This window comes from Mobula hypostoma, chromosome X1 (genome assembly GCF_963921235.1).
Source record: "Mobula hypostoma chromosome X1, sMobHyp1.1, whole genome shotgun sequence".
NCBI classification, from domain to species: Eukaryota; Metazoa; Chordata; class Chondrichthyes; order Myliobatiformes; family Myliobatidae; genus Mobula; species Mobula hypostoma.
The window spans coordinates 35,208,409-35,229,295 of record NC_086128.1 but is presented as its reverse complement, the minus strand read 5'-3'; the positions used below and the strand labels follow the sequence as shown (position 1 = coordinate 35,229,295).

The following is a 20,887-nucleotide window of genomic DNA, read 5'->3' as shown; positions in this document are numbered from 1 at the left end:
TATACTATAAGTTACAATAAGTCATATAAAAATTAAGTAGGTATTGCACGTAGAGAGCAAAATAGCAAAACAGATGTGCCGTGGAGAGCATCACCATGGAGCCACCCCACAGGATCAGTAAAGGCTGTAGTGGCTTGTAAAGAGCCAGCTCCATCATGGCACAATCTTCCCTACCATTGAGGGCAATTTCAAAGGGTGATGCCTCAAGATGGCAGCATCCATCATGAAAGACCATCACCATCCAGGACATGCCCTCTTTACATTACTACCATCAGGCAGGAGGTACAGGAGTCTGAAGACACACACGCGACATTTCATCTTCTCTGCCATCAGATTTCTGAACGTACCATGAACACTACCTCATTGTTTTTCCTTAACTATTTTGCTCTCTTTTTGCACTATTTATTTACCTATCTTTCTATCTATTTACATATCTGTTTATTTTAATATATTTTTAATTGTAACTTATGGTGATTTTTATATATTGCACTGTACTGCTGCTGCAAAACAACAAATTTCATGATATATGTCAGTGATGATAAACCTGATTCTGATTCTGAATTTTAAGTTCTGCAGGGTAGAATTTTCACGCAGAGGATGGTCGTTGTCTGGTACGAGCTGCCAGAGGAGGTAGTGGAGGCAGATACAATGACACTTAAATGCATGTGAACAGGTACTTTGGTGGGAAAAGCAAAGAGGATATAGCTCTAACGCAGGCAAATGGGATTAGTATTGGCAGCATTTTGGTCAGCTTGGACAAGATGGGCTAAAGAGTCCCATTTCTGTGCTGTATCATCGTATGATTCTTCTATGATCTTGTGATGTCTCCCATTAGGGGCCACTCTTCCCAACACAGCCAATCTCAGGGTGCCATAACTGATTTCCAACTTATTCTCATTTAAGCCGCTCACAAATAGACTTTGCAGTGCAAGTTAATGTTGGTGAGCAGCTGTGCAAAAACAGACTGGTTTATCAGTCAGTCCCGAGCTCAACATTGCTGCAGTCATTGGAGATTAGCAAACTGTTTTTAGAGCCGAATCTTCCCTAGTTTTATGACTCAAAGTCCCATCATTTAGTACACTTACAAACAGCAGGCAATGAAAGAGAAGTTTGAACTAAAGCTTTAAGTTCCTTGGGGTCAATATCACAAATGACCTGACTTGGTCCGACCAAGCAGAGTCCACTGCCAAGAAGGCCCACCAGCGCCTTTACTTCCTAAGAAAGCTAAAGAAATTTGGCCTGTCCCCTAAAACCCTCACTAATTTTTATAGATGCACTGTAGAAAGCATTCTTCTAGGGTGCATCACAACCTGGTATGGAAGTTGTCCTGTCCAAGACCGGAAGAAGCTGCAGAAGATCGTGAACACGGCCCAGCACATCACACAAATCAATCTTCCGTCCTTGGACTCACTTTACGCCGCACGCTGTCGGAGCAGTGCTGCCAGGATAATTAAGGACATGACCCACCCAGCCAACACACTTTCCGTCCCTCTTCCCTCCGGGAGAAGGCTCAGGAGCTTGAAGACTCGTACGGCCAGATTTGGGAACAGCTTCTTTCCAACTGTGATAAGACTGCTGAACGGATCCTGACCCGGATCTGGGCCGTACCCTCCAAATATCCGGACCTGCCTCTCAGTTTTTTTGCACTACCTTACTTCCCATTTTCTATTTTCTATTTATGATTCATAATTTAAATTTTTATTGTATTTACTATCGATTTGTACTCCAGGGAGCATGAAGCGCAGAATCAAATATCGCTGTGATGATTGTACGCTCTAGTATCAATTGTTTGGCGACAATAAAGTAATAAAATAATAAAGCTGTCCTTAAGTATCTAATTGCTGTTATTTTACTTATAATATTATTGGTGTCAATGTGCAAACTTCCATGAAGTTTCTTGATATTATGAACACCATTATTTTCTCCATTAATACATTGCTTTGTTTTCTTTATCCAACAGATATTATCCTGAACTTTCGGACTACCTATGTCAGTCAGTCAGGTCAAGTGGTGTATGAACCTCGATCCATCTGCATCCATTATGGAACCACATGGTTTATTGTGGATTTAATAGCTGCATTGCCATTTGACCTTCTCTATGCCTTTAACATAACTGTGGTATGTTACACTTTACCCTTTGCCAGTGTCCATAGGTGCAATGCAGTTATTCCTAGATGAGGATTAAGGTTTTTCTGAATGGATAATGCTTTTTCAAAAGTCATATAGGATAGGATGTATATCGTAAATGGTAGGCACAGAGGAATATTGATAAACGGAGGGATCTTGGGTTTTATGGTTAATTATAGGTAGATAGACCCGGCTGATGGCGTAGTGGCATCAGTGCCAGACTTCAGGATGAAAGGTCCCGAGTTCGAATCCAGCCGGCTCCCCTGCACACTTTCCATCCGTGCTGGGTTACGAGCTGGTGATCTCTTTGGAAACTCACCCGGCAGAAGGCAATGGTAAACCACTGCTGTAGCTTGCCTCATACGCGGTTCCCCACTACGTCAGAGAGGCGTAGAGGGAAATCATCCGCTAACCGGAGAAACTCCAGATGCGATGTACCTTTCCTTTCCTATAGGTAGATAGGGTGGTGAAGACATATTGCATGTTTGCCGTCAATGCTTAGGGCATAGAATATAACAGTGGAATATCATGTTGTAACTTTACAAAACACTAGTTAAAATGCTCTTGGAATACTGTGTGTACTTCTGGTTGCCTCACTATTGGAAAGCTGTGGTTGTGCTGGGGAAAGCACAGAGGGGATTTACCAGGATGTTGCCTGGATTGTAGAACTTTAGTTATGGGTAGGTTGGGCTTGTTTTCCCTGGAGTGAAGGAGGCTGAGGGGTGACTTGTTAAAAGTATATAGAATCAGAAGAGGCATAGATAGATGGTCAGAACTATTTTCCCATTACAGATGCATCAAAAACAAGAGGCAATAGGTTTAAGATGAGAAAAAGGAGTTTTAAAGAGTATTTGATGTTTACACAGAGAATGGTTGATATCTGGAACGATGTGGATGTGGAAGATGCAGGCAAATGGGATTAGTAGGTCAACATTGAGGTATTAGGCTAAGGGCCTGTTTTCATGCTGTACAGCTCTATGACTCTAGCTATCACTACATGACAGACAAGAGGGCACTATGAAACACTAAAGATTTGTGCAATGTGCCCAGGAGCAGATACACTTAATATCAGTAATTTCACTACCCACACAACTCAAAATGATAATTCACTTGTGAAAGCATTTCTCCAGAATTCATAGTAAGAGATATTGATAATTTTTCAGTGAGTATATCAATGATGGTGAAGTCCATTGAAATGTGAGGATATTTGCAACAGCAGCACTTTTGATCACTATCCCAGTCAGAAATGTTCAATTTATTAAACTTTCACTTAGTTAGTAGATTGTTCTTAATGGCAATGACAAGAAAATCCATTGCTCTTCCGATGTATTTAAAACATCACAAGGCATCCATTGAAAATACTGACAAGCAAAAGTTTAGCAAAGACAGACATCTTAGGACAGATGATCAAAGGCTTTGTCAGAGAGGTATGTTTTAGGAGAGGTGTTAAGGGAAAGTTGAGATGCAGAGAGGTTTGTTTTGGGAGGGAAGATGGCATGATATTGTGGTGGGAATTCCAAAGCACAGAGCCTGGGCAACTGAAGGTATTTCTGCCGATGATACAGGAATTAATATTAGGGGTGCCAAAAAAAACTGAGGTTAGGGGATCTGTGGGTTTTAAAGCTGGAATAGATTATAGAATTGGACGGAAGAATTTGGAGAGGTTTGAAGACAATGAAGAAAGCTTCAAAACAGAGACATTGTCAGTGTGGGAGCCAGTACAGGTCAACAAACAAAGCCAATGCTGGAGGTGAGACTTGGACCAAGTTAAAATATGGTAGGAGAGCTTTAGGTGAACAATTTATGTAGGGTAAATGATAGAAGGTGAACCAGGACTGGGATGGAGAAGTCATAAATAGAGGTAGCAAATGCAAGGGTGTGGATTTCAGGAAGAAATGAGCTGAGAAAATGGTGGTGTTAACGAAATGTGGAAAGGATGTTTCCTGTAGTGGGGGAGCAGAATAGAAGGGTGTTCTTTTCGAACGGAGATGAGAAGAAATTTCTTCAGCCAGACAGAGGTGAATCAGTGAAATTCATTGCCACAGATGGCTGTGGAGGCCAAGTCATTGGATATATTTAAAGCGGAGGTTGATAGATTCTCGATCAATAAGGGTATCAAAGGTTACAGGGAGAAGGCAGGAGAACAAAGTTGAGGGGGATAATAAATCAGCCATGAAGGAAGGTGGATCAGACTCAGTAGGCTGAATGGCCTAACACGGCTCCTATGTCTTCTGGCCTTAACCAATTCCACCCCTGAAATTCTGCTCATGTTCTCCAGAGCTCAGCTGTGTCTTGCCCAATACAATTACTAGTGCAGCTTCAGATAGAATAATGGATGTGGTGGCCTGAGGTAAAGATCATAGACCGTGGCTTCTGCCTTCCCCAGCTTTAGTTGTGGACAATTTCCGTTCATTCTGTCTTGAATATCAGACAAATACTGTGACAAGCCTAAGGCAGTAGACTGGCCTAAGGAGGTAGTAGTGTGGTGGAGTGGAGCGGCGAAAACATCCATTTGAAACCATCAGTAGATTTGAATGATCCCACCCAGGGGTTCACAAGGCAAATGACTCTTCCCCTTATCAGAATTGAATAAAACTAGAGGGCACAGACTTAAGGTAGGGGTAAAAGAAGTAGAGGGGATCTGAAAGGGACTACCTCACCCAGAGTGATGAGTATCTGGAATACCCTGCCTGGGAAAGTGGTGGAAGAAAACGTTCTGACAGCATTTAAGAAATATCTGGATAAGCATTTGAATTGCAAGGCATAGAAGGCTATGTGCCAAGTGCTAGCAGATGGGATTAATACAGATGGGTGCTCAGCATGCATGCGCTGGGCGAAATGGCCTATTTCCATGCTGTATATTCTATAACACTATGCAAATGGAAAATGGAAGAGAGTCAAGGAAATATCCTTGCAGGACTCCAAAGTTAACTGTGCAGGAATGGTTAAAAAAAAACAATGCGACTATAAATTAACAAATAAGATTTGAACCAACAGGAATAATTCCACCCAGCTGGGAACAGGAGAAATGCTGGAGGAACTGTGTCAAAATCTGTAGGCAGATAGGTGAGATAGCTTAGCATCATCATGTATGTGAGAGACTGTCTAACTTAAATGAGGATCGCTCAGGTGAAGTGGTGGAAGGGACTGAATGAATGGAAATTCCTGAAACAACTGGTGTGAGGACCGGGGGGTGGGGGTGGAGAGGGGTGCTCCAGCACCAATCCTTAAAGAAAGTACATTCTTTTAGCACATCTGCTTTGGTCTAGTCCTTATGAACTATCTGGTAGTTAATACCCAATTGGTTTGTTTCAATTAGATGATGGAACTAACTGTTATGAATCTGTTTTGCTGACAGGCATATAATTTTTAAAAATTCAGTATAATCATTTCATAACCGCCCACTCACAAATTAAGCAGAGAAGCCTGGATTGTTTTTCTAAATTCTCTCAGGTCAGCAGTTACTAGGCAAGTGTCTCTCTGGTGTGACAGTACATATGAATTAATAAAGATTTGGATGTTTTCTCAAGTTAGTCTGAAAACTTGCAAATGGGTGATGCAAGGGGCTGCTTTGTCACTTTGTCCTTGTGGGATATCCACTGAGGGCAGGGTTTCCTTCTTGGGGGAAACTTGGAACGTTTTCCAGAGCTGAGGCAAAAGCGCAGATGAGTGATGTCATAGAGTCGGCTATGTGACTGCACTCAGCTGTGTCAAACCCAGTGAGGTTTAGGTGGTTCCCTAGGGTGGGATTGATGACCATAGGGCACCAAGGTGGTGTAGCAGTTAGCCGGACCCGATTACAGCTCAGAGTTCGGAGTTCATTTCCTGTGTCGTCTGTAAGTGTTTGTACATTCTCCCCGTGACTGCATGGGTTTCCTCCGGGTGCTCCGGTTTCCTCCTGCAGACCAAAGACATGCCAGTTAGTAGGTTAATCGGTCATTGTAAAATAAATTGTCCTGCAATTAGGTTAGTGTTAAATAGGTGGGTTGCAAAGCAATGCATTTCATCGGGCCAGAAGGGTCTCTTCTGTGCTGTATCTAAATAAAAATAGAAGATAAAAAATAAAAGGTTTTTCTTGCAGTGAGTTAAAGTCAAGGCTGAGTTTATTGCCATGTGTACAAATACACGTATGCATAGATGCAATGAAAAATGTACTTGCAGCAGTTTCGGATAAGCAGCATTCAAAAGAAAATCATGTACATAAATTATACACAATTTTTACACAAAAGAACACAATCAAAAGGAAAAAAAGGATAAAGCCATCAATTCTCTCAGTTCTGGATGTTAGGTGAATGGTGGAAGGTATCAGGAAGTTGATCAGAGAGAGCTGAGTGTCATCAGGGTTCATTTATAACCTGATAAATTATGCTCACATGATATCACCAAATTCCATAGGTCAGATCATTTGCCACGTAGTCCTTGGGTTTGCAGGGAATTACAGCTATATATGACCTCAGTTAGACCCCACTTGGAGTACTGTGTTCAGTTCTGGTCACCTCACTACAGGAAGGATGTGTATACTATAGAAAGGGTGCAGAGGAGATTTACACGGATGTTGCCTGAATTGGGGAGCATGCCTTATGAGAATAGGTAGAGTGAACTTGGCCTTTTCTCCTTGGAGCGACGGAGGATGAGAGGTGACCTAATGGAGGTGTATAAGGTGATGAGGGGCATTGATCATGTGGATAGTCATTTTTCCCAAGGCTGAAATGGCTAACATGAGGGGGGCATGGTTTTAAGGTGCTTGGAAGTAGGTACAGAGGTGATGTCAGAGGTATGTTTTTCACACAGAGAGTGGTGGGTGCGTGGAATGCACTGCTAACGACGGTGGTGGAGGCGGATACAATAGGGTCTTTAAAGAGACTCTTAGATAGGTACATGGAGCTTAGAAAAATAGAGGGCTATGCAGTAGGGAAATTCTGGGCAGTTTCTAGAGTATGTTACATGGTCAGCAAAACATTGTGGGCCGAAGGTCCTGTAATGTGCTATAGATTTATAAATAAATAAATAACTAAATTGCATGGTGCTTCAGTATTGCCGTACATAATGGATGTATGATCCAGACCCTGCTCCTTTGCTGCAGCATTCACCCAATCTATCTTCCAATTCATCTGATAATCAAAGACAGGTCATGGCCCTATGGACCTGATAGATGGGTCAGGAGAGGAAAAGTGAAGTAAAGCCTTAGACCGAAAAACCATAAGATATAGGAGCAGAAGTAGGCCATTCGGCCCATTGAGTCTGCTCCGCCATTCAATCATGGGCTGATCCAATTCTTCCAGTCATCCCCACTCCCCTGCCTTTTCCCCATACCCTTTGATATCCTGGCCAATCAAGAACCTGATCATAACTTGATCATGGACAAGGATAGATCTGGTCCTAGGGTTGAGGTTCTTAACTGGAAGAAGGCCAAATTTGAAGAAATGAGAAAGGATCTAAAAAGCGTGGATTGGGACAGGTTGTTCTCTGGCATGGATGTGATCAGCAGGTGGGAAGCCTTCAAAGCATAAATTTTGAGAGTGCAGAATTTGTATGATCCTGTCAGGATTAAAGGCTAGGTGAATAGGAATAAGGAACCTTGGTTCTCAAGGGATATTGCAACTCTGATAAAGAAGAAGAGGGAGTTGTATGACATGTATAGGAAGCAGGGAGTAAATAAGGTGCTAGAGGAGTATAAGAAGTGCAAGAAAATACTTAAGAAAGAAATCGGGGGGCTAAAAGAAGACATGAGGTTGCCTTGGCAGTCAAAGTGAAGGATAATCCAAAGAGCTTTTACAGGTATATTAAGAGCAAAAGGATTGTAAGGGATAAAATTGGTCCTCTTGAAGATCAGAGTGGTCGGCTATGTGCGGAACCAAAGGAAATGGGGGAGATCTTAAATAGGTTTTTTGCATCTGTGTTTACTAAGGAAACTGGCATGAAGTCTATGGAATTAGGAGAAACAAGTAGTGAGATCATGGAAACTGTACAGATCGAAAAGGAGGAGGTCCTTGCTGTCTTGAGGAAAATTAAAGTGGATAAATCCCTGGGATCTGACAGGGTGTTCCCTCGGACCTTGAAGGAGACTAGTGTTGAAATTGCAGGGGCCCTGGCTGAAATATTTAAAATGTCGCTATCTACAGGTGAGGTGCCGGAGGATTGGAGAGTGCCTCATGTTGTTCCGTTGTTTAAAAAAAGGATCGAAAAGTAATCCGGGAAATTATAGGCCAGTAAGTTTAACATCAGTAGTAGGTAAGTTATTGGAGGGAGTACTAAAAGACAGAACCTACAAACATTTGGATAGACTGGGACTTATTAGGGAGAGTCAACATGGCTTTGTGCGTGGTAGGTCATGTTTGACCAATCTATTGGAGTTTTTCGAGGAGGTTACCAGGAAAGTGGGTGAAGGGAAGGCAGTGGATATTGTCTACATGGACTTCAGTAAGGCCTTTGACAAGGTCCCGCATGGGAGGTTAGTTAGGAAAATTCAGTCACTAGGTATACATGGAGAGGTGGTAAATTGGATGAGACATTGGCTTGATGGAAGAAGCCAGAGAGTGGTGGTAGAGAATTGCTTCTCTGAGTGGAGGCCTGTGACTAGTGGTGTGCCACAGGGATCAATGCTGGGTCCATTGTTATTTGTCATCTATATCAATGATCTGGATGATAATGTGGTAAATTGGATCAGCAAGTTTGCTGATGATACAGAGGTTGGAGGTGTAGTAGACAGTGAGGAAGGTTTTCAGAGCCTGCAGAGGGACTTGGACCAGCTGGAAAAATGGGCTAAAAAATGGCAGATGGAGTTTAATACTGACAAGTGTGAGGTATTACACGTTGGAAGGACAAACCAACGTAGAACATACAGGGTTAATGGTAAGGCACTGAGGAGTGCAGTGGAACAGAGGGATCTGGGAATACAGATACAAAATTCCCTAAAAGTGGCGTCACAAGTAGATAGGGTCGTAAAGAGAGCTTTTGGTACATTGGCCTTTATTAATCAAAGTATTGAGTATAAGAGCTGGAATGTTATGATGAGGTTGTATAAGGCATTGGTGAGGCCGAATCTGGAGTATTGTGTTCAGTTTTGGTCACCAAATTACAGGAAGGATATAAATAAGGTTGAAAGAGTGCAGAGAAGGTTTACAAGGATGTTGCCGGGACTTGAGAAACTCAGTTACAGAGAAAGGTTGAATAGGTTAGGACTTTATTCCCTGGAGTGTAGAAGAATGAGGGGAGATTTGATAGAGGTATATAAAATTATGATGGGTATAGATAGAGTGAATGCAAGCAGGCTTTTTCCACTGAGGCAAGGGGAGAAAAAAACCAGAGGACATGGGTTTAGGGTGAGGGGGGAAAAGTTTAAAGGGAACATTAGGGGCGGTTTCTTCACACAGAGAGTGGTGGGAGTATGGAATGAGCTGCCAGACGAGGTGGTAAATGCGGGTTCTTTTTTAACATTTAAGAATAAATTGGACAGATACATGGATGGGAGGTGTATGGAGGGATATGGTCCATGTGCAGGTCAGTGGGACTAGGCAGAAAATGGTTCGGCACAGCCAAGAAGGGCCAAAAGGCCTGTTTCTGAGCTGTAGTTTCTATGGTTTCTATGGTTTATGGTAACCTATCTATCTCTGCCTTAAATACAACCAATGACTTGGCCTCCACAGCCGCTCGTGGCAACAAATTCCACAGATTTACCACCCTCTGACTAAAGTAATTTCTCTGCACATCTATTCTAAATGGACGTCCTTCACTCCTGAAGTCATGCCCTCTTGTCCTAGACTCCCCTACCATGGGAAATAATTTTGCCGTACCTAATCAGGCCTTTCAACATTTGGAATGTTTCAACAAGATCCCCCCTCCTTCTCCTGAACTTCAGGGAATACCTTCATCCTAGTGTGGCCGCATCGAGCTGTGCATAGCACCTGAGCTTGTAATCCAAGTGTCACTGGTGACAAGGTTCTGCAAGGTTTGACCTGTTCTACATAGCATTGTGAAGGATGGGCCTGGCCACGTTACCTTGGAATATTCCTTCAGATAAACTGCCAAGCCACCTGTCTGCTGGTGTAACATTTCTGCAGCAAAACTTTGTTGCCCACCAGTCACCTGAAAGCCCTTCCAGTGAAGGAGGTGGTGGATCCTGTTGGGTGGTTCTCTAAGCAGACTGTCAAAATCATTTGACCAGAATTTTCAAACAAGCAAAAAGACCTTGCTTGGCTGCTGATGAGAAGGGACCCCTCACAAGATCCATCATGCACAGCCAGGTTCAGTCCAAGCACACTCGGTCCTCGAGTGGCTGCGATGTGGGCAAGATGTCCAGCCACGGGGAATATAAATTGCCTGCAATGCTTGTAGTTATCCTCTTTCATTTGTTTCCCCAGAAATGAGGAGGTAGCTGGGCACATTGATGGCTTTGGAGTCATATATACACTCAGTGGCTACTTTATTAGGTACACCTGTACACCTGCTCATTAATATCTAATCAGCCAGTCATGTGGCAGCATCTCAATGCATAAAAGCATCCAGACATGGTCAAGAGGTTCAGTTGTTCATACCAAGCATCAGAATGGGAGAGAAATATGATCTAAGTAACTTTAACTGTAGAATGATTGTTAGTGCCAAATGGGGTGATTTGAGTATCTCAGAAACTGCTGATCTCCTGGGATTTTCATGCACAACAGTCTCTAGAGTTTACAGAGGATAGTGCAAGAAACTAAAAACATCGAGTGGGCGGCAGTTCTGTGGGTGACAAAACCTTGTTAATGAGAGAGGTCAGAGGAGAATGGCCAGAATGGCCAGACTGGCTCAAGCTGACAGGAAGGTGACAGTAACTCAAATAACCATGCATTGCAACAGTGGTGTGCAGAAGAGCATTTCTGAATGCACAACACGTCAAACCTTGAAGTGGATGGGCTACAACACAAGACCACAAACATACACTCATAGCCACTTTATTAGGTATAGAAGGTTGATCTATTCTCTTGAAGGACAGGGGTGAAGCAATGGGTGTTTTAATACAATCCAATCATTTCATGTTTGTAATTACTAAGACACATTTTCTATTAATTATTTTAATTACGTGAACTTAAACTACCCAGCTCCTTGCTGGACTCAAGCTCATGTGCCAGACCTCTAGCTGCCAATTTGTAAATTAAACACTTTTCTGTTGTGTCCGTTATGGCAAGATAATAGGGATAAATATTCCAAGGAGATGGGTCAAAGAAACATCACTAGACATCTTTTGGGAATTCTTACCCCTTCCTTGATGTTCTATTTTAAGGCATCAATGTTTATGTTTTTGTGATCGGATTAGCAGAGGCCACTTCGAGTACCATCTGAAAGTAAACATTAGCTGCTCTGATGTATTTTCCAGACCTCCCTGGTTCACTTGTTGAAGACCGTACGCCTGTTGCGGCTGCTGCGATTGTTACAAAAACTTGACCGGTATTCCCAGTACAGTGCCATGGTCCTAACTCTTCTAATGTCAATGTTTGCACTACTTGCGCATTGGATGGCCTGCATTTGGTACGTGATTGGCAGGAGGGAAATGGAAATGAATGATCCGCACACATGGGATATTGGTAAGCTTTGGTTCATACAAGTGTGGCTTTGTCTAAGTATTTATTGGCTGGAAATATTGATATCACTATCCAATCCTCACTGTTAAATGCTGTTTATTTATTTACTTAAAAATACAGCACGGTAACAAACCTCTCTGGCCCAACGAGCCCACACCACCAATTACACCCGTGTGACCAATCGACCTTCTAACCCATACATCTTTGAGATATGGGAGGAAATTTATACAGTCCCAGGGAGAACATACAATCTCCTCATGAGCAGCGGCAGGAATTGAACCCGGGTCACTGGTGTTGTAAAGCTTTACAGTAGGACTGAGTTGATCTTTAAGATGGCGACAGCGAACAATGAGACCAACAGCGACGTCCTACAGAGAGTTCACAAAACCATTTCTTTTACTCCTTCTTTCAAATATGGCTCTGCTACTGAGCTGCGTGTGATTGGAACCTTTTATTTACATTTTGTTGGTCACAAGCCCATGATCGACTCTATTGCTTCCCTCCGATTGAGGCGTCGAGCAAGGTTGAAGCCGATAAGGATGAGAGCGGCGTGCGGTGGGGGGGCGGTGTGGTTGTTCAGTGTGGTCTGCCTGCATTTGACTAGTCTTCCTCTCCCTCTGACTAGCTGCTGTCAGACGAAAGTGCAGGAGTCTTGGGATCCACTTTGCAAGGATTGATCAGCAATGCTGTGGACTTGTTTTGGGGGATTTTGAGTTTCATATTGCATGTGTTGCTGGATTCTGGTATTTTTTCGCTGTTTTTGAGTGACATGATCAGGGTGATCGATGCAGACCGGGGCGCTTTGGTGCGGAATGTCTCTGCAGCCTGCAATGGGCTAGCGGCACAACTTTAAACTGAATTAAACTAAATACTACTGGACTCCTGGTTTTATGTTTGATATTCGATGTGTTGTTCGCTCACGTTTTGCCGTTTGCGTAATTTGTTCTTTTGTCACACATTGGGTGTTTGATGTTTTCTTGAATGGGTTCCATGGTGTTTCTTTGTTTTGTAGCAAGGATGAATCTTAGAATTGTATTCTGTATACATACTTTGATGATAAATGTACTTTGAATCTTTGAATATAACCAAGGAATACAGTGTTGTGTAACATAAATGAATTATTTATTCATTAAGTTGTAGTTAAAATGTCTAAGTTAAGATGTCCAGTGCCTTCCTAAGATCAATTACAGTCTTAGAAGTCAACAAGAGCTAAAACATCTCTCCTATCTTAAAACAATAACTGTTACACAAAAGTTTGCTTGCACAGTACCTGCCTTGACACTATTGGTAGTGAAATTCAGATTTTGTTATTTTTGCAAATTATGTCAGCAGTTAATCTACAAATGCACATCTAATTAATATTCATTAACAGTATCCTACAGGATCAATGCACCCTCGTTCTAATCTGGTGAGGTTTTGTGGAACTGTTAGGACCCTAACTGATTGATCCAAGTGCCAAATTAAAGCTATTCTGAGCCACTGCATAGCACTGCCAAAGCTTTTACCAACAACATACCTCTTCTAGTGATCAGCCAGTATTTATTGAAGCATTTGACTGCCAATAATTCTCAGTATTTAACATTCTGAGGCCCATCATCCCTCACCCTTCCTCGGTCCACCTATCACCTACTGGCCCCAATCTCACCATTTCCTCTCTCCTCTTTATACTGCCTATCTTCTGTTGGTACTTTTAGTTCTGATGCTAGGTTCTGACCCAAAACATTGACATTTCCTCTCCCCCCACAGATGCTGTTCAACCGTTTCTCCAGAAAATTGTTGCTCCAGATTCCAACAACTACTGTCTCCTCTCTCTCCATGCTGGTTTCCTTATTGACTAAGAAATCCACTGTCACCTTGCAAACTCTAAATTCTCACATCAAGCAGTGATCAATTTCTGACCCTGGTTCCAATCAGATTGATTTCTTCACCAGACAGTCTGACCAGCATCCTGAAAGGAGCTGACTAGATCAGCAATTTTTCATCCTATCTCAGGCCTCAGGAAACTCAGCAGCTGGTTAATTTGACTAAGGAAAGTTTTCCAGTGATTAAAGATTAGTTTTATTTTAGTTTTATTTGTCACATGTGCATCGAAGCATATGGTGAAATACATCATTGTGTCAATGACCGACACAGCCTGAAGATGTGCTAGGGGCAGCCCACAAGTGTTGCCACGCTTCTAGTACCAACATAGCATGCCCACAGCTTACTAACCCTAACCCATGTGTCTTTTGGAGTGCGGGAGGAAACTGGGCCATCCGGAGGAACCAAGTGGCATAGACGTGTACAACTCTTGAAGCTCCAAATAGTTAGTGTTCATTTTCCAGATCATTCTTGGAATGTGGCTGTTGCCTGAAAGACCAGCAGTTATTGCTCTCTCCTACTGTCCTGCACTAAGAGTGTGACACGTCATCTTCAATCGGCAGCTACTGGCCCCAATCTCACCATTCCCTCTCTCCTCTTTCTAATGCCTATCTTCTCTTGCCACTCATAGTTTTGAAGCAGAGTTCAGACCCAAAACATTGACAATTCCTCTTCCATAGTAACAACACACAAGTGCCGGGCAAGTATCACTGCACACAGGTTAAACACATTAAATTGTTTTATGCACAATTATATCAATTAATACAGAGTTTTTACAATGGGTCTTCTCCCTGAAATGTTAGCTCTGTTTCTCTTCCCAACCATGTGGCTGACTTACAAGCAGTTGCAGCATTTTCTGGTTTTTTTAGATTTCCAGCATCTGCATTTTTCTTTTGATTTTCACACCAATTACACAATACAGGCTAACCCAGCAAGGAAGGAACAGCATGGTACTTGGGTTGTGGCACACTCCCTGTTGTAATTTTTAGATATAGTACTGTAGCTTTATTTTTCATCACAAAAACAAGCAATTAAAGCACAATATAGAAAATCCTAGATCTGCAGTCTAGATGAAACTTTTATAACTATTCTTCCTTGAAAAACACATATTCCTCCCAATTAAAATGATTAATTCTCTAAAGTAGGTATCAGTTTTCCTGATATATATGTGCAAACAAACGGCTACTGCTAGCAGTGATTTTACTGAGAACTTCAGCAATGTCTTGCAGTGGTCCATAATCCTGAGCTTCACCCATAGTGATTCCACCTGCTACTTTCTGGTACATTGTACTTGCAACTGACAGTATAATTGGAGCTAAACAGCACACAAAAAGCTGGAAGAACTTTGCAGGTCAAACAGCATCTGTGGAGGTGAAAGGTGCTAAACTGACATTTTGGTTGGGATCCTGCATCAGGGTTGTGAGCTGAGGAAAGACTGTAAGGAGAATTTGGAAGGAGGCAAGTGGGTGATAGGTTGACCCTGATGGGGAGGGGATGATCAAAGTTAGAGATTATATTTGGAGGTGTCTCATTCATAGCAGAATTAGTGTAAAAATGAACAATTTAGGTGAGTTTATTTCTGATTTTGTGTATCTCCTAACCCAACAGATTTGTACTTGACAAACGCGCACAAAATGCTGAAGGAACTCGGCATGTCAGGCAGCATCTATTGAGGGAAATAAACAGTCGACGTGATGAAAAGTCTCAGCCTGAAACATCAACTGTTTATTCCCCTCCATAGATGCTGGCTGGCCTGCTGACTTCCTCCAGCATCCTGGGTGTGTTGCTCGAGATTTTCAACAGCTACAGAATCTCTTGTGTCTCAGATTTCTAAACAAATATACATCGGCGTGACAAGTTTTCATATGATTCGAAATTTAAACCCATGATACCTAATTTCTTTTCTTTCCCCAGGCTGGTTGAACGAGCTTGGCAAACGGTTGGAGACTCCATACACAAATGACTCATTGGGAGGTCCTACCATTCGAAGTGCCTACATTGCTGCCCTCTACTTCACCCTGAGCAGCCTAACCAGCGTTGGCTTTGGAAATGTCTCTGCAAACACAGACGCAGAGAAGATCTTTTCAATCTGCACAATGCTAATTGGGGGTAGGTGACATGAATGAGTTCATTATAGCTAAGCTATTTTCACTCCTCAGAATTTTTAAAGTTTTCTCACCCTGAAACTTCACAGACCACCAGTTTCAAGCTCTAGTTTGCATATATGCAGTCTAAACCTCTAAACCCTTAACACATCTTAACCAACAAAGCGACCAAAGTGTCTGAATGGACTCTAATGGTTATTTTGAAGGCAACTGATTCAGGAAAGCAATGGGGAAGGGAAAAGCCAAAAAAGCCATGAACCAATAAGGATTTAAATAGTTTATCAGAAATCCAGGTCTTGACTTCCTTTTCTCATGGTTCCATCTATTCCATCTTCTCTTCCAGCCTTGATGCACGCCGTTGTCTTTGGGAATGTCACAGCCATCATCCAACGTATGTACTCAAGGCGATCACTCTACCACACTCGCATGAAGGACCTGAAAGACTTTATTCGAGTTCACCACCTTCCACAGAATCTCAAGCAACGGATGCTTGAGTATTTCCAGACCACCTGGTCAGTGAATAACGGGATTGATGCCAATGAGGTAAAACAGCTTACCTTCATCTCATTTGATTTGCAAACCAGAAGTCTCTTTGCCACATGAGAGAGGAAGTTAGGGTTCTGATGAACTGATGGAGTCAGAGAGATCTACAGCAGCAAAACAGGCCCTTCTGCCCATCTAGTCCATACTGAACTATTATTTTGCCTACTCCCATTGACCTGCACCTGGACCATTGCACTCCATACCCCTCCCATCCTTGTACTTATACAAACATCTCTTAGATTTTGAAATTGAAACCACATCCACTAGCAGCTCATTTCACACTCTCTCCGCCTTCTGAGTGAAGATGTTCCCCTTCATGTTCCCCTTAAACATTTCACCTTCCCCCCGCCCAACCACTTAACTCATGATCTCTAGTTGTTGTCTCACCCGACCTCAGTGGAAAATGCCTGCTCGCATTTACCCTTTCTATACCCCCATTATCTGTCCTGAAGCAGTCTACATTATTCAAGATGCAAATTAGATCAGACCATCCACACTTACATCTAAAATACCACCTTAGCAACGATCCCAGTGTACCATTTCAATGCACGCTCCCTGTAGGGTGCATCAGCATCTGAAGAGGATGAAGTTACTGCAATATCATCCAACTGGAATTGGAAGATGGGCTGTCAGCATTTTAGTGGGAACATTCCCAAGGGAGCACCAGATACATCTTTTGAATGGGAGGGGCTCAGGTAGGTCATGGGGAAAATGAGTGATATGTGATTCTAACATGAGGAATTCTGCAGATGCTGGAAATTCAAGCAACACACATCAAAGTTGCTGGTGGACGCAGCAGGCCAGGCAGCATTTCTAGGAAGAGGTACAGTCGACGTTTCCGGCCGAGACCCTTCGTCAGGACTAACTGAAGAAAGAGCTAGTAAGAGATTTGAAAGTGGGAGGGGGAGGGGGAGATCCAAAATGATAGGAGAAGACAGGAGGGGGTGGGATGGAGCCAAGAGCTGGACAGAAAGATCTAGAAAGGGGAGGGAGGTGTCGGAAATGGACCAGGTAAACTTGAGGACAGGGTGAAAGTTGGAGGCAAGGTTAATGAAGTCAATGAGCTCAGCATGCGTGCAGGAAGCAGCGCCAATGCAGTCCCTTCCTTTTCTAGATCTTTTTGTCTCCATCTCTGGAGACAGCTTATCTACTGATGTCTACTATAAGCCTACTGACTCTCACAGCTATCTGGACTATTCCACTTCTCACAATGTCTCTTGCAAAAATGCTATCCCCTTCTCTCAATTCCTCCGTCTCCGCCGCATCTGCTCTCAGAATGAGGCTTTTCATTCCAGGACGAGGGATGTGTCTTCCTTTTTTTAAAGAAAGGGGCTTCCCTTCCTCCACCATCAACTCTGCTCTCAAACGCATCTCCCCCATTTCACGCACATCTGCTCTCACTCCATCCTCCCGCCACCCCACTAGGAATAGGGTTCCCCTGGTCCTCGCCTACCACCTACCAGCCTCCGGGTCCAACATATTATTCTCCGTAACTTCCGCCACCTCCAACGGGATCCCACCACTAAACACATCTTTCCCTCCCCCCCCCGCTTTCCGCAGGAATCGCTCCCTACGCAACTCCCTTGTCCATTTGTCCCCCCACATCCCTCCCCACTGATCTCCCTCCTGGCACTTATCCTTGTAAGCGGAACAAGTGCTACACATGCCCTTACACTTCCTCCCTCACTACCATTCAGGGCCCCAGACAGTCCTTCCAGGTGAGGCGACACTTCACCTGTGAGTCAGCTGGTGTGATATACTGTGTCCGGTGCTCCCGATGTGGCCTTCTATATATTCGCGAGACCCGACGCAGACTGGGAGACCGTTTCGCTGAACACCTACGCTCTGTCTGCCAGAGAAAGCGGGATATCCCAGTGGCCACACATTTTAATTCCACATCCCATTCCCATTCTGATATGTCTATCCACGGCCTCCTCTACTGTAAAGATGAGGCCACACTCAGGTTAGAGGAACAACACCTTATATTCCGTCTGGGTAGCCTCCAACCTGATAGCATGAACATTGACTTCTCTAACTTCCGCTAATGCCCCACCTCCCCCTCGTACCCCATCCGTTATTTATTTTTATACACATATTCTTTCTCTCACTCTCCTTTTTCTCCCTCTGTCCCTCTGAATATTCCCCTTGCCCATCCTCTTGGTTCCCCCCCCCCCGCTTGTCTTTCTTCGTGGACCTCCTGTCCCATGATCCTCTCATATCCCTTTTGCCAATCACCTGTCCAGCTCTTGGCTCCATCCCTCCCCCTCCTGTCTTCTCCTATCATTTTGGATCTCCCCCTCCCCCTCCCACTTTCAAAGCTCTTACTAGCTCTTCTTTCAGTTAGTCCTGACAAAGGGTCTCGGCCCGAAACGTCGAATGTACCTCTTCCTAGAGATGCTGCCTGGCCTGCTGCGTTCACCAGCAACTTTGATGTGTGTTGATATGTGATTCTACCTAAGGTTGAGGGTAAGAAGGTGTCTAACCAGGGTAAAAGTGAAGTCAGCTGAAAGGATATTGTCAACTTTAGAAACAGCAACCTGCTTGAGGATGGGCGGTGAGAGCTGATGCAGTAAGGAGGGTGTGAAGAACGAAGTCAGTATTATCTCTGCACTTCAGCAGAATCAGAATCAGGTTTATTATCACTGGCATGTGTCGTGAAATTTGTTAACTTAACAACAGCACGTCAATGCTATAGATGATAATATAGAAAGAAGAAAATAAATAAATCAATTACAGTATATGTATAATGAATAGATTAAAAATCGTACAAAAACAGAAGTAATATATATCTAAAAAAGTGAGGTAATGTCTAATAGTGTTCAAGGGGTCAATGTCCATTTAGGAATCGGATGGCAGAGGGGAAGAAGCTGTTCCTGAATCACTGAGTGTGTGCCTTCAGGCCTCTGTACCTCCCACCTGATGGTAACAGTGAGAAAAGGGCATGTCCTGGGTGCTGGGGGCCCTTAATAATGGATGCTGCCTTTCTGAGACACCGCTCCTTAAAGGTGTCCTGGGTACTCTGTAGGCTAGTACCCAAGATGAAGCTGACTAGATTTATGACCCTCTGCAGCTTCTTTCAGTCCTGTGCAGTATATCCCCCCACCCCCCGCCACCCCACCTCCATACCAGACAGTGATGGAGCCTGACAGAATGCTCTCCATGGTACATCTATAGAAGTTTTTGAGTGTACTTGTTGACATGCCAAATCTCTTCAAACTCCTAATGAAGTATAGATCTTAGAGCAATGAGAGCCAGAGCCACATCCTTTGTTCCATCCAGAACTAGTGTTCAGCAGTTAGTAGTTGGACCATCGATTGAACTCAGGCTAAGCACTACCCACCATACCAATACTTGAATAAAGACCGGTGTTGCCTCCTGCACTCCTGCAATAATTATGTTGCCTCTCACACAATAATTATGGAGACAGAACTGGAAAAGAATTATTGAAAAACCTGCACGTTAGAGATCAGCAAAACTTCGTCATTAATTCATTAGCACTGAGGAAAATGCATTTGATCTGTGGTCCACGTCAAAAGAAAATAAGTTTGTCTGGACCGGACCCAAATTTAGATCTCTGAGGTAATAGAGTGGAGTGCATAGTCTTCATTCTTTGTTGATCGCTTTACTGCTCTAATGGGGGGAGATGGCAAGCACAGTTTTGCCTCAACAGAGATAATTTCAAAGAAAGTCATATCGCTTTCCTGCAATGATTAAGTACTTAATTGAAAACTGTCTGATCCATTTAGCTTTTTAAAATCCAATAGCTTTTCTGACTAGGTGGTTCATTTGTCCTCATCCTGTAATTCCACAAGGCCAGGCATGCATTAACTGGGGGGAATAGGTCAGGCAGACAATCTGCTCCTTCCACTACAGTAACAATGTTCACCCTCTTTACCCTTGCAACAGCATGTAGGCTGCACCTAACACTTCTCCACGGAGTCCTGGGGCTCTGGAAGTTGTGGGGATAACTGGGTGGAGCAGTGATTCAGCGACTTGTGCTGCTTCCTCACAGCTTCAGTGAGCTGGGTTCAATCCTGACCTCCTGTGCTGCCTGTGTGGAGTTTGCAAGTTCTCCTTGTGATTGCAGGTATTTTCTCTGGGTGCTCTGGTTTCCTCCCATGTCCCAATGACATGGTTCTTAGGTTTGGACACCAAGTGTGAGTGAGTGGTAGAATCGGAGAGAATGTATGGGAATGTGGGGAGAATAAAAGTCAAAGTCAATGTAAATTTATTATCAAAATATGGATATGTCACCATATACTACCTTGAGCTTCATTTTCTTGTAGGCATTGACAAGAAAATAAATACAATAGAGTTTATGAAAAACTATACACAACCAAAGACTGACAAACAACTAAAGTGCAAAAGAAGACATATAGTGCAAACAACAAAATTAAATAAATAATACTGAGAACATGAGTTGTAGAGTCCTTGAAAGTGAGTCTGTGGGTTGTGGAATCAGTTCAGTGTTGAGGCGAGTGAAGTTATCCCCTCTGGTTCAGGAGCCTGATGATTGTAGGCTAATGATTGTCCTTGAACCTGGCAGTGTGGGATCTAAGGCCCCTATACATCTTACTCCTGTAAAATGGGATTTGTTTAAGAAAAATACTGGGTACTTGATAGCTAGCCTGGACAAAGTGAGCCAAAGGGCCAGTTTCCATGATGTACAACTCTATAACTATAACACTATGATCT

General features: G+C 43.2%; 1 protein-coding gene across 2 annotated transcripts in view; it reads left to right on the top strand.

Annotated features, from left to right (window-relative positions):
• Positions 1–20,887, top strand: part of LOC134340243 (potassium voltage-gated channel subfamily H member 8-like) — a 221,502-nt gene that overhangs the window by 121,211 nt on the left and 79,404 nt on the right. For both annotated transcript variants that reach the window (XM_063037244.1, XM_063037245.1), the window contains exons 6-9: positions 1,961–2,118; positions 11,480–11,687; positions 15,459–15,653; positions 15,993–16,192. In XM_063037244.1, coding sequence (XP_062893314.1) covers positions 1,961–2,118; positions 11,480–11,687; positions 15,459–15,653; positions 15,993–16,192 — 761 coding nt within the window. The remainder of the gene's footprint in view (positions 1–1,960; positions 2,119–11,479; positions 11,688–15,458; positions 15,654–15,992; positions 16,193–20,887) is intronic.